This window comes from Pelophylax lessonae (genome assembly GCF_965119305.1).
Source record: "Pelophylax lessonae genome assembly, chromosome: 6".
NCBI classification, from domain to species: Eukaryota; Metazoa; Chordata; class Amphibia; order Anura; family Ranidae; genus Pelophylax; species Pelophylax lessonae.
In genome coordinates this window covers 39,548,100-39,561,470 of record NC_138773.1, presented here as the reverse complement: position 1 = coordinate 39,561,470, position 13,371 = coordinate 39,548,100, and the positions used below count along the sequence as shown (strand labels likewise).

Sequence of the window (13,371 nt, the reverse complement as noted above, 5' to 3'; positions counted from 1 at the left end):
GAGGCTAATTCTGTTTATATTGTCACCATATTTATTTATTACGCATATTGTCACTGCATTTATTTATGGTAATAGTAATATTACTTTTGCACTTTAGAAGCTACTGTATTGCATCATAGGAATTTTATTCATTTAATATTGCAATATTTGCCCCGACTGAGGCCCCCAAAAGGAGGCCAATGACTGAAACCCCATAAAAAGGAGCCACCGAGTGAGGTCCCGCAAAAGGAGCTGCCGATTGAGGCCCCGCAAAGGGAGCCACCGACTGAAGCCCCACAACGGGAAACGTCAACTGAGGACCTGTAAAGGGCTGCCGACTGAGGATTCGCAAAGGGAGCCACCGACTAAAGCCCTACAATGGGAACCGTCAACTGAGGACCTGTAAAGGGCTGCCGACTGAGTCCTCGCAAAGGAGACCACGTTCTGAAGCCCCGCTGTCGGCTAAGGCACCACAAAGAGAGCCACTGGCTGAGACCCTGCAAAGGGAGGCCGCCGTCTGAGACCCCGCAATGCAGACCACCGACTGAGGACTCACAAAGGAAGCCGCCGACAGGCCCTACAAAGGGAGCCCACCATCCGAGGCCTCGCAAAGGGAGCCCACCATCTGAAGTCCCACAAAGGAGCTCACCATCTGAGGCCCCATAAGGGAACCCACCATCCAAGGCCCCGCAAGGTAGCCTGCCATCTGAGGCCCCGCAAGGGTGCTTACCATCTGCGGTCCCACCAGTCTGAGACCCCTCTAAAGAGAACCGCCGGCCAAGGCCCCCCAGGCTCCGGGGGCCTGCAAGGGTCCCACTGTCTGAGGAATCCGAAATTAAGCCCACCACTTGAGGGTTCCGCAAGGGAGTCCACCATCTGAGGGTTTCACAAGCAAGTCCACCATCTGAGGGTTCCACAAGGAAGCCCACTGTCTGAGGGTTCCACGATAAGCCCACCATCTGAGGTCTTCACAAAGGAGACCCCACCGCCTGAGAACAGGCAAAAGGGGATAATAGTCTGAGACCCCTCCAAAGGGTACCGCCGACTGAGACTCTAAGGCCCAGTATGGGCCCCAAAAGTATGGCCACCGCCCGGGGCCACAAAATGGCTACTGCCTTGACCTCCACACTACAGCAGAGAGGAGGGCAAGGGCCCACAACTGGAGCAGGTAGTCCGCCATGCAAGGGAGCCCCGCCAGTAGGCCACAAAAGGCCTAAGGTTGCGGGTGCCGCCGTATTGCTAGTAGGCCTGCAAAAGTCACAGCCTAAAGTTGCAAGCATGGCTATACCAGGGAGGAGAATCCCAAAGTACCCGCCCCCCCACACCGCGTCCAGGTAAGGAAGGGAGGGGGCATCTACTTACCAATCTAGCTGTGCGAGTGGGCAACACTCCCAAGACAGAGCCTTCTTTCCACTGAAGTGGGGGGCTGTCGGCCAGGGTAACACTGACACAGACTAAAGGCGCCTGGTCATATGTGTTCCTGTGAGGCGTTTAACTTGCTGGCTGCCCTGGTCCAGGATAGGACATGTTGCAGGACCCAGCATGTAACTAAAGGTCTGTGCGCTCTCGCTGGCCAGAATGAGGTGACCTCCTGGATCTAGATTATCCAGCCCATTGCCCAGCCTGGCTGTTGATGGAAGATCTCTGCAGAAAAAAATCCCAAGCAAAGTGAAAAAAAAGGTAAAAAAGTAATGGAACTTCAGGTCCCAGCAGGGAGCCAGGTCCTTACTCTTCATTAGGCAGGAAAAAAAACTGAGCAGCTTATGACAGAGAAGAAGTTGACTTTCAGCCAGGACTGCCCATAGGCGGTACTGAGTTATTTTTTTCTACCTAGTGTCCTACTCCTGTAGGTGGCAATATAACCCAATGGTCAAGAATAAAGATGGAGCTGTGTCCGTCAGTGAACGTAAAGCCCCGTACACACGTACCGATGGTCGGCTTACAAATGTTCCTCTTTTCTCCCCGGGATGTCGGTGTCTGCTGAAAAGTGCAAAGACAGCACAAGGACAGCACAAGAATTTTGTCCGCCGACTGCAGAAGTGATGTCATGTAATGGTTAACTTTCCCTGTGTTTTCTATTTTCTGAGCATGCCCAGTCTTGCAAATCTGCGGTCTGTCGGCCGAATTGTGTACTGACAGGCGAACAATCGTCCGTTCTGGTGTCGGCATACAAATATTTTCATGTTTGCACGAAAGACTTTTGTCCGCGGATTGTGCGCAGACATCTGTCGGAGGCACCATACTAACACGCGTACAATCGGCAGATCCTTCGTCCACCGACGTTTGTATGCCGACGATCGGTACGTGTGTACGGACCTTAAGAGTCATTTTGTGACCGTTGTGTTTAACAAGTCTATCAACCAAACAGAACTTTGCAAAATGAGTTACAATATTTGGTAACAACTCCTCTGTGACATAAAACTCCTCCCCCGACTAATCACCACACATCCACCCTTTGTAAACCCTTCTAAGGCTTGAATAAAGAGACAAAAGTTCCTGTCTGGCCTGTATCCTAACAGTCCCAAAATGTCCTATTAATCCTCTTGCTCATCTGACCTGACTCTTTTTTAAACTAAGTCTCCTCCCTGTTTTGTTTCTTATAGCCCATCCCACTCATGTGTCCTTTCAATTAATCCATATGCAGTTTTAGGCTATATACAGCGCTTGCCTCAAATAAATCAATTGTCTCAATGTATGTGAACAATATTGAAAGCTTATCTTTACAGTAAATAGTGAAAATACAAATCAAGTAGACATATGAAAAATAGTAAAGTTGTCCCAAAAAATTAATAAATAAAAAAATAAGTATTTTCAAGTGGTGATCAATATATGTGGATAATAAAAATAAATAAATAAATAATTCAATAAATAAAGTCTTTTCAAGTGGTGATCAAGTGCAAAGTGCTTCGTGCTCAATAAATAGAGGTTTGTGACTTTCGTGAAGTGGATTCCTCTTTTCCAGTGGCTTGTGGTAAAAATGAATGACTTACCAGAATTATTGGGTCCTATGTGCTGTATAGCACTAGGACCTACAGTGCTTGGAGGCCGTCCAGGCCCAATTGGGGATCCCCTTTATGGATAATCCTGGTGGGATGCAAATTGGGTCCCTCCTTACCCGATCTCGGTCCTCAGGATATGGGGTTAAAAGAAAGGCTCCAGATAGTATAGTAAAGTTTAAACTAGATAGACTATACTATACTATCTGGAGCCTTTCTTTTAACCCCATATCCTGAGGACCGAGATCGGGTAAGGAGGGACCCAATCTGCATCCCACCAGGATTATCCATAAAGGGGATCCCCAATTGGGCCTGGACGGCCTCCAAGCGCTGTAGGTCCTAGTGCTATACAGCACATAGGACCCAATAATTCTGGTAAGTCATTCATTTTTACCACAAGCCACTGGAAAAGAGGAACCCACGTCATGAAAGTCACGAACCTCTATTTATTGAGCACGAAGCACTTTGCACTTGATCACCACTTGAAAAGACTTTATTTATTGAATTATTTATTTATTTTTATTATCCACATATATTGATCACCACTTGAAAAGACTTATTTATTTATTTATTTATTAATTTTTTGGGACAACTTTACCATTTTTCATATGTCTAATTGATTTGTATTTTCACTATTTACTGTATAGATAAGCTTTCAATATTGTTCACATACATTGAGACAATTGATTTATGTGAGGCAAGCGCTGTATATAGCCTAGGCTATTTTCCTGTCACCTACTTTTAAATTTACAGCTGCTGCCATACAATATTTATTCATTTTATATATTTTATTAATTACACATATTTATTTTTGTAAAACCTTTTCCTAGGCGCGGGGAGATACACTAGTACAGTGTCATCTTTTCTTTTATATGCAGTTTTAGCCTTGATTCACATTTGAGCAGGTAGTTCCCGCTACCGCAGCTGCAACCATCCACAAAGAAAAACGCAGGAGATGCGCGTGGGTGCCATTAATGGCACACACATTCACTGGAAACTGCAACAGCTGCTTCCTGCACTGGGAGCTGCACTGCATTCGCGGTTTCCGTGCAGGCTGCGATTTTAAAAATGGGGCAGGGACCTTTTCCCTGCGATTTTAGGAGGTACAGCAGCCTAGACAAATGAATGGGCTGCCGTGCCCATGCAAAATGCGGCTCCCAGAGTGGGACCCACAAGTGTGAACCAGGCCTAATGCCAAGTGTGAACCGGGTCTAAGGCAAACCTAGATTTAAAACATATTTGACAGAGAGGCTGGATGATTATTCATACCTTCAAAGACAAGCTGTAAGTCCTTCTGCAGAGGTTCTTGTACATAGTCATGTTGGACTCTACAGGAGAAGGTCTGGTTCTGGTCATCATTGGTCGGTGTGATTGTCACGGTACTGTTCCTGTGGTATGTTCCATCAATATACATTTCTGGATCTCCCATTAACTGATTTCTCAGGACCTCTCCATTTCTGTACCAAATTATCGCGATATCTGAAGGGAAGAATCCAGTGACCTTACAGGTCAGGTTGTTCTCTGTGTTTCTATGGACCTTCGTACTTTGTATAGAGATTAGAGGTCTGGCTGCAGGGAACACAGATACAGGTATGAATTAGGATATTTTATTAAAAATAATAGATGATGATTCTGCCTTGAAGATCCTTGTTCAGGCACTTCCTATTGTGGGGAGACAACACTGTCACTCTCTCCCAGTTGTGTTCCTGCATTGACAGCCTATCACACAGCATGTGGTGGAGATTACGAAGGGCCACACACCTTATATAGGCATGGTCCACTGTTGTCACTGTCTGAAACCTCACTGTCTACCACCCTCATTTTTCCCAAAATTCACAAGTTGATAACTTAAATCTCATATCTAGGCTAGGCAGTAGGGAGACACACTTGACAAACCACAGTCCAGTTTAAAGTACATTTGGAAGAAAGCAGATAAGTTAGAAGCCATAAAGGGCAACATAAACATTCAATAGCTTTTGGACTTTGTCAGTCTGTATAATACACATCTGTCATCCGGGGAGCTAGAAGCCTATATTGACCTGTAGCTGACCTTTCCCATCCCAAACTCTCAACTTGCAGTCATATTCCATAATTGTGAATTCATATATATACATGTTATTGATAACGTCCTGTGGGAGGGTCAAAGCGCGTCAGACTGTGGGTAGTGACGTCAGATCCGGCTGGTGACACACAAGTGGCGGCGCACTTCCAGTTCCTGGTTTTATGCTTGTTTTACCTTGTAAAAGAGTGAGTGCAATATTGGGTTTTTAGTATTATTTTAATAAACGGAATTACACTATATATTCCTCCTCTCCATTGGAAGACTACTAATCCCAGCATCTGAGATGTTTTGCAAAGCGCACATGACTTCTGTTATGGGAGTCTATGGCAGTTGGTGAGTGAGTGGGCACACAGGAGGGGAGCACAGACTGCACCAATTTTGTTTACAGCATTTTGCACCTCAGCACTTTAAATATGATGGAGCTGCAATAATTCTCACCTATATGATGGACTTTTATTGATTTTGATTTTGACCTCTATTGATTTCTGAACTTCTTCTCTGTGAAGGAGCTACCCTAGTCTAAATTCTGGTAATTTCCTGTTTGGGGGTGGCAGCGAATGATAGGCATTTTTGAAATATCGGAATTTGCAAAAGTGGATGCCGAATATGGTGCATGTTTTGTTTTAAATACATAGGGCCCGCTACCGTATGTGGAAAAGGGTTAACGGCTTAGTTATCCTGTCCCAGTGACAACCACTCTTAGTGTACATGTGCTTAGTTTATTGTCCCATGAGCTGGAAAATCTCTGCCAAGGTTAGGCATCACAACATGCCCCATTGGTGAGGATATAAACAGCCATGATTACACACACTGAGTAGGCATGATCCACCAGTGTCACTATCAGGAAGCAGGTCCACAGCAAGGATGTGAAGCAATGCTGGAGCAAATGCATGTTGATAGGAGGTGGCTGAAAAAGACTAGAGATAAGAAGCACTAAAAAATGCAAAAAAGGGTCAAATCTGTATTTTATGGAAAAACGTGCTTTGGCAAAATAGAAGCCATCCATTCAGAAACTGGATGTACAATTAATTGTACAGTAATTATTATTCCTCACCAAAAGCTTACCACGAAAGCAATGTTTAACTCAACATTTACATATACAAATTGTATGCAGTAGGTGCCCTTACCTAATACTTTTAATGAAATCTCCTTCTCTTTGCTTTCAGTGCTGTATTTAACGATACACACATAGGTGCCCCTATCAGAGATGGTTACGTTGGATACATATAATGAGGCATTTCCATACTTCAAGGATTCCACGCTGAGGGACATTCTGGGATCTTGGATGGAGAAGCCTTTACTGTCATATTTCAGGATGACTCTTCCCTGGAAAGTCCACGATACGACCAGTAAGTTAAGATCCAGCGGCTGTTTATCCACCGAGAAGGTGCAGTTAAGAATGGTGTCATTGGTGAAAAGGGCCCTTTGTGGGGAAGGAGCCGAAACATCCAAAGCTGCATCTGTTAAGATATATCAGCAGGTAAGATTATGAAAAAGTAATACTCATGAAATGCATCAGAGCAAAGAACATAAAGTGCTGCTGGGGAGGGAGGCCACAAAAGTATGTAAAGTACACTAATTAAAGTGTATGTAAGTATGTAAACCTTCTTTTTAGTTTTGGATAACATTTAGAAAGGTTAGAACCCATGCTATGTATTTATTGCTCCTTGTGTCCCTGCTGGAGAGATTCACCTCACTATTGATCATGGTGACTATTGTGCAGAAAAAAACCCTGTAAGACAAAGGCATAATGAGCTAGTATGCATTTCATACTAGCTCATTATGAAATACTTACCTTAAAGTGAAGCCCTCGCAGTGCCGCTCGCTCAGCAACAGGGCGGCTGACATGCGCGCGGGAACCGCCGTTCATGGCACTGGGCTCTGAAGGAACGGCACAGGTGGCCGTTTCTTCAGAGCGCATGCGCCGATTACGTCATTGGCTGCATGCACTGTAAATATCTCCTAAACTGTGCATGTTTAGGAGATATTTATAGCACGTATAGGTAAGCCTTAATATAGGCTTTCCTATAGGCAAAAGACTTTAAAGTGGGTTTACAACCACTTTAAGGAAAATCTGAACATTTGGATTTGTCATTAGATGGGAAGACATCTTCCCATGGGTACCCTTGTTCTGGCAAAAACGGTCTAAGAGGAGATATGTTTTTAATTTGAAGATGTCTTCTTTTACTTCCTGCTGCGTCTCTGGGAAAAGAGGTGAAGGAAAATATTTTGGATTTGTTCTGCCCCACTTGCATGTGTTTTTTAGGTCTTGCATTGAACTCAGTGGCAGCCTGTGTATAGAAGGCGCCCCCCCCCAAAAAAAAAGAAAAAAAAGATTAAAAAAAAGTTCAATTTTTAGCCCACTAGGGGCGCCGGACTTAGTGGTGGCTATGGGGGGGGGGGTGGGGTTTTCCACCCCACGTGCGGCGGGCAGAGGCGCCAATTGGCGACCTTCTGGGGGTCACGGGGCGCCGAGCAATGTGCCCCGACACTCCCCACTTTTGTGATGTCCTGGCTGTGATTGGTCCAGACTCCAGCCTGGACCAATCCTCATTCAGGACATCCTGACCCTGTGACATTGTTGGGGGCGGTGCCGGTGCGTGCATCAGTCACTCACCGTCACCGCCCGTCGCCCGATCTCCTTCCTGCCGGACCGGTGTAGCTGCGTGACGACGGACCTGCCAGACTGAGAGAGGTGGTTTACCTGCACCCGCCGCCGTCAGAACAGAAGAAGGAAGAAGAGGACTCTCGAGGAGGAGAGGAGCAGCGCCGTGGATGGTCTCACTCACCGCCCAATCTCTGTCAGTGCCACCTTCCTGCCGGACCGGTTCCTGCCGCCGTCAGAAGAAGAGGACTCGAGGAGAGGAGCAGCGCGCCGTGGACGTCTCGCAGGCAGCCCAGGAGAGCAGGTAAGTGAGGCAGCTGCAGCGCGATGCCATGACCTGTGACATGACTGTGACATGACTGTGACATACCTGTGACCTGACCTGTGACATGCCTGTGACCTGACCTGCGACCTGATCTGTGACATGACTGTGGCATGCCTGTGACCTGACCTGTGACATGACTGTGACCTGACCTGTGACATGACTGTGACCTGACCTGTGACATGACTGTGACCTGACCTGTGACATGCCTGTGACATGCCTGTGACCTGACCTGTGACCTGACCTGTGACCTGACCTGTGACATGCCTGTGACATGCCTGTGACCTGACCTGTGACCTGACCTGTGACCTGACCTGTGACATGACTGTGACCTGGCCTGTGACCTGACCTGTGATATGCCTGTGACATGACTGTGACCTGACCTGTGACATGACTGTGACCTGACCTGTGACCTGACTGTGACATGACTGTGACATGCCTGTGACATGACTGTGACCTGACTGTGACCTGACCTGTGACCTGACCTGTGACATGACTGTGACATGACCTGTGACATGACCTGTGACATGCCTGTACCATCACCTGTGCCATGCCCTTACCATGACCTGTGACATGCCTATACCATCACCTGTGACATGCCTGTACCATGCCCTTACCATGACCTGTGCCATGCCCTTACCATGACCTGTGCCATGCCTATACCATCTCCTGTACCATGACCTGTGACATGCCTGTACCATCACCTGTGCCATGCCTATACCATCACCTGTGACATGCCTATACCATCACCTGTGCCATGCCTATACCCTCACCTGTGACATGCCTATACCATCACCTCTGCCATGCCTATACCACCATCTGTGCCATGCCTGTGCCATGCCTGTACCATCACCTGTGCCATGCCTGTACGATGACCTCAAAGTCACGCAATTTTTTACCGCGTCTTTTGCCGCAAAGCAATACCTATTACATTTTTCTTTTTGTGCCCCCCCCCCCAAAGAAAAATTTTGAGCACCAGCCGCTACTGATTGAACTGCAATATGCAATATGTCATCTGTTTTCCTCAGTGTACTGAGATCTATTGGTGGTTTTGGGTCACTACAACTTGTTTATTAATGTGAGTTTGGTATCTTCCTCTGTCATACCCTCCTTTTTAGTGCTAGTTGGTTATTCTCCTTTTCCTCAGTCAGTGATAGTTATTCACAGACACAGGGCTCAGGAAAGTAATTCTCTTCTTACACATAAAAACACTGGAAAAACATCCTGTTAATCACTTGCCACCTGTGCACAGTACATTTACTGCAAGTGGGCGGCAGCTGCAGTCACTGCAACATGCTGGGGAGCTCAGTGGTGCTATCCCATGACCCCAGATCAAGTGTGACCACTATGTCCAATCATAGCGATCACATGATTAGATGTAAGCAAAACTAAGGCTTCCATTTATGACTGCTTGCTTACTATTGTGATGCTGTGATTGGCCCACAGCTATCACATGGTACCTTGCACTCTATACTATAACTACTGTTATTAGCTGTAGCCAGGCCATATTTTGTGATTCGGCACTGTTACTTTAACGGACAATTGCGCTTTCGTGCGACGCTGTACCCAAACTAAATTTACGTACTTTTTTTTCTACAAATAGAGCGTTCGTTTTGTGGTTTGATTTGATCACCTGTGCGATTTTTATTTCTTGCGCTATAAACAAAAAAAGAGCGACAATTTTGAAAAAATTACAATATTTTTCTAATTTTTTTATATGCAATTCTCAAAAAAAAATGTAAAAATCAAAATTTTTTAACATCTTAGGCCAATTTGTTTTCTGCTACATATTTTTGGTAAAAAAATAGCAATAAACGTATTTTGATTGGTTTACGCAAAAGTTATTGCGTTTACTAACTACAGCAAAGATTTATATCATTTTTATTGTTTTTTTTTTTTACTAGTAATGGCGGCGATCTGCGTTTTTTTTTTTTTTTTACGGGACTGCGACATTGCAGCAGACAGATCGGACCCCTAACTGACATTTTTGACACTTTTAGGGGTACCAGTGACATTACTACAGTAATCAGTGCTAAAAATATGCACTGTTACTGTAAAAATAACACTGGCAGGGAAGGGGTTAACAGTATTGGTGATCAAGGGGTTAAATGTGTCCCTAGGGGCATGATTCTAACTGTCAGGGTGCATGGCTTGTGAACTAATCACAGAGACATGCGAGCCTATATAGCAGGATCACATAGCCTCTGTGATCACTTCAGTGAGAATGTTTACATCAGCCGTTTATCCTTCTCTCTCAGCTGCGGGAGATCGCGAGTGGCCAGCGGCCATTGGAGCTGCTGGTCACACGCACTGGCTCCCCAGCTAATGAGCGGGGGCGGGAGCACACCGCCGGTGGCGCGTGCTTGCCCCCTAGAGTCTCCTGAGCGAGGGACGTAGTATAACGTCGCTTTGCCCAAGAGCGGCTGCCTGCTGCAGTAAAACTGCGGTGGGCGGTCGTTATGTGGTTAATGAAAGCCATTTATGACAGCTTGCTAGAACATGCAGTGGTTCGATCCCGTGACCCCAGATCAAGTGCAACCACTATGACCAATCATAGCAATCACATGATTAGATGTAAACAAAACTTAGGCTTCCATTTATGACTGCTTGCTTACTATTGTGATGCTGTGATTGGCCCACTGCTATCACATGGTACCTGGCATCCTGTACTATGTGATTAGCTGTAGCCAATCACAAAATTACAATAGTAAGCAAGCTTACGCCATTCATGACAGTAAAAACTATTGCTTAAAACAATGATGATCTATACTGTTATAAGCAATAAAACGATTTTTTACATACTGTCACCGAGCAGTATCCCTGATCACTGACACACCAATGATGATGCTGTACTGCAATGGCAGTATGTAAAGTTGTGGATTTTATATTTTATTTTTAATTTCTTCTTTTTCTAAAAAATTGTGACAAACAATTACAACTTCTAAAACTTACCATGCCGCTTACTGAATACCTCTGAGTGGCTAGCTTCCGAAAAAGGGGTCATTTGGGGGTATTTGTACTGTCCTGACATTTTAGGGCCTCAAGAAATTAGATCATTGCCATCAGTACATCAGGATTGAACAATTTTCAAATATAATATTATTTCAAATATCACAGTTTGTAGACTTAATAACCTTCACACAGACTAAATATTATACACCAATTTGAAGCTTGTTTTTTTTTTTACTAAACAATAGTAGTACATTTTGGCCTAAATTTATGAAGATATACAATTTTGCAAAAAAATTATCTAACGGAAACGAAGGAAAAATGTTTTTTTGCTCAAAATGTTTGGTATTTTCATTATATAGCAAAAAAATTAAAAAAACATCATTATCAAATACTACCAAATTAAAACTTTTTTTGTGTGTAAAAAAAATTATATAAATTTAATTTGGGTACAGTGTTGCATGACCGCACAATTAGCAGTTAAATTACCACAGTGCTGAATAGAAAAAAATGCCCTTGTCATGAGGGGGGTAAAACCTTCCGGAGGTCAAGTGGTTAAAGTTTAAAGGCATAGTTCACCTTTACCTAAAACTGCTTATGCAGATAATGGGGGTCTGTAAATAAAAAATAAAAACTTGTGCAGCTTTGACCAAAGCTGAAAAATGTCCTTGCTAAAGATGTAGGCATACTTCCTGAAGCCTAACTGAAAAACTCCCAGAGATAGCATCATCTTGTCCTGTCTTGCTGCTAGGACATTGCTAAGGGTCACTCCTAGCTGTTACTGTTCGTCCCCACCCTCACAGGAGTGAGTTTTTTCTCTTATTTAAACCCCCTCACATATACTCTCTCTCCCCTGATGCAGTAGTTCTGAGCTCAGTGTATGAGAGCCCAATCATGTGATGGTGGAGGTTAACAGTATTGGCTGGAAGTGACCCTAGCAATGACCTATCCACAAGACAGGAAGGGATTACAGGAGTTATTCATCCAGAGGGTACATGAATAGCCTACACCTATAGCAAGGGCATTATTCAACTTTAGGTAAAGTTTGCAGTTTTTTTTATCTACAGATATCCCTTACCTGTGTAGCACCCTCCTAGATAGGTACTAGGTTAGGTAAATTTAGTTACCAGCTCTACTGTAATCAGTTGAGCTGCTTGTTATACATTTGGGCTTTTCTGTGCCTCACTGGCTGCTGGATTGACAGCTTCCAAATGCTTTCTGGAGGGTTCTGGAAAGTAGAGGGCTGGGAGAGTCAAATCAGCAGCTGAATAATTACGCAGTCCTAGCTTGTCCCTGGGGGAAGGTGTCCAGAAGGTGGCTGAGAGGGAGCATAAATAGTTGGAGATGTAGAAAAGAGGGGTTCTTGTCCTGGAGGAGGAGATCCGAGCCTCAATGGCTTCTGCCATTCTGGGAAGTTCATCTGTGCTTTCTACTTCTCATCAAGGTCCCAACTTGTTGCTAGCTTGGGGGCCTACTTCTCTGAACTCTGCTGGAGCTGACTGAGAGACTTCTTTTTTGGGATCTGGTCAGCAGATTTCACAGGAGAGATGTCTGACAGATTTTGGAAGGAGGCATCCAATTATCCTAGCATTATTCTAGCAAAAATACAGATTTTTACATGTAAAAAAAGAGTATCGGAGGAAGGCCTGGTCTTACAGTGGATAATGCCTGAAGGGGCTCCTTTGATGTTGCACCTCTATGTGTGGTCAGCCAGTGTAAAAGTCTCACAGATGTGGTATCGCCATACTCCGGAGGAGTAGCAGAATGTGATTTTGTATGTAGTTGCAAGTATGCCTATGCCGTGTGTGAGAAAAAACTTGTTAATATGGCATTTTTGTGAAAGAAAATTTCTTCATTTTCCAAAGAATTATGGGAAAAAAATTACAACTCCAAAAAACTCGCCATGCCTCTTACTAAATACCTTGGACTGTCTACTTTCCAAAAATGGGTAATTTGGGGGATATTTGTACTGTCTTGGCATGTTAGGCCCGGTTCACACTGGTGCAACATATGCTCCGACTTTGGGAGCACATGCCACATGACGTGTAAAATGAATGGTTCCCTATGAGAGCCATCTTAACTAGTCTGACTTGTGGCAGAAAATGGGGTACTTTGACGTAGTGGTGGGCTTAAGCACAGTATGACCATATGGTGTGACCAAATCCCCATATTTACTTCATAAGAGCAGGTGTTTTTAAATAGCCTTGCAAGATTTTTAGGGTGTGCCCCCCAATCTCTTTTTCGTTTCATTATAGTCCTGACCAGACTTATGGGTGGAGCACCCCACTCTCCCATCAAAGACTCATTAGCATTGTCCACCTGTGAGTAGTTCCAGGAGGTGTCCCTTCATTGCAGTTCTAGCAGAGGAATCTGCAGCCTGCAAACTTTTCCCATGACAGGAGTGAGTATTGCCCTATGGTTTTGAGAAGTGGGATTATCTTCTCTATGAATAGTGTAG

At 44.6% G+C, this 13,371-nt stretch overlaps 1 protein-coding gene across 1 annotated transcript in view; it reads right to left on the bottom strand.

The window, feature by feature from the left end:
• The window catches only part of LOC309558540 (uncharacterized protein), a 553,938-nt gene that overhangs the window by 483,377 nt on the left and 57,190 nt on the right, over positions 1-13,371 (bottom strand). The window contains exons 2-3 of the mRNA XM_082261619.1: positions 6,165-6,497; positions 4,245-4,544 (exon numbers count right to left, since the gene is read on the bottom strand). Of these exons, the coding sequence (XP_082117745.1) occupies positions 4,245-4,544; positions 6,165-6,497 (633 nt within the window). The remainder of the gene's footprint in view (positions 1-4,244; positions 4,545-6,164; positions 6,498-13,371) is intronic.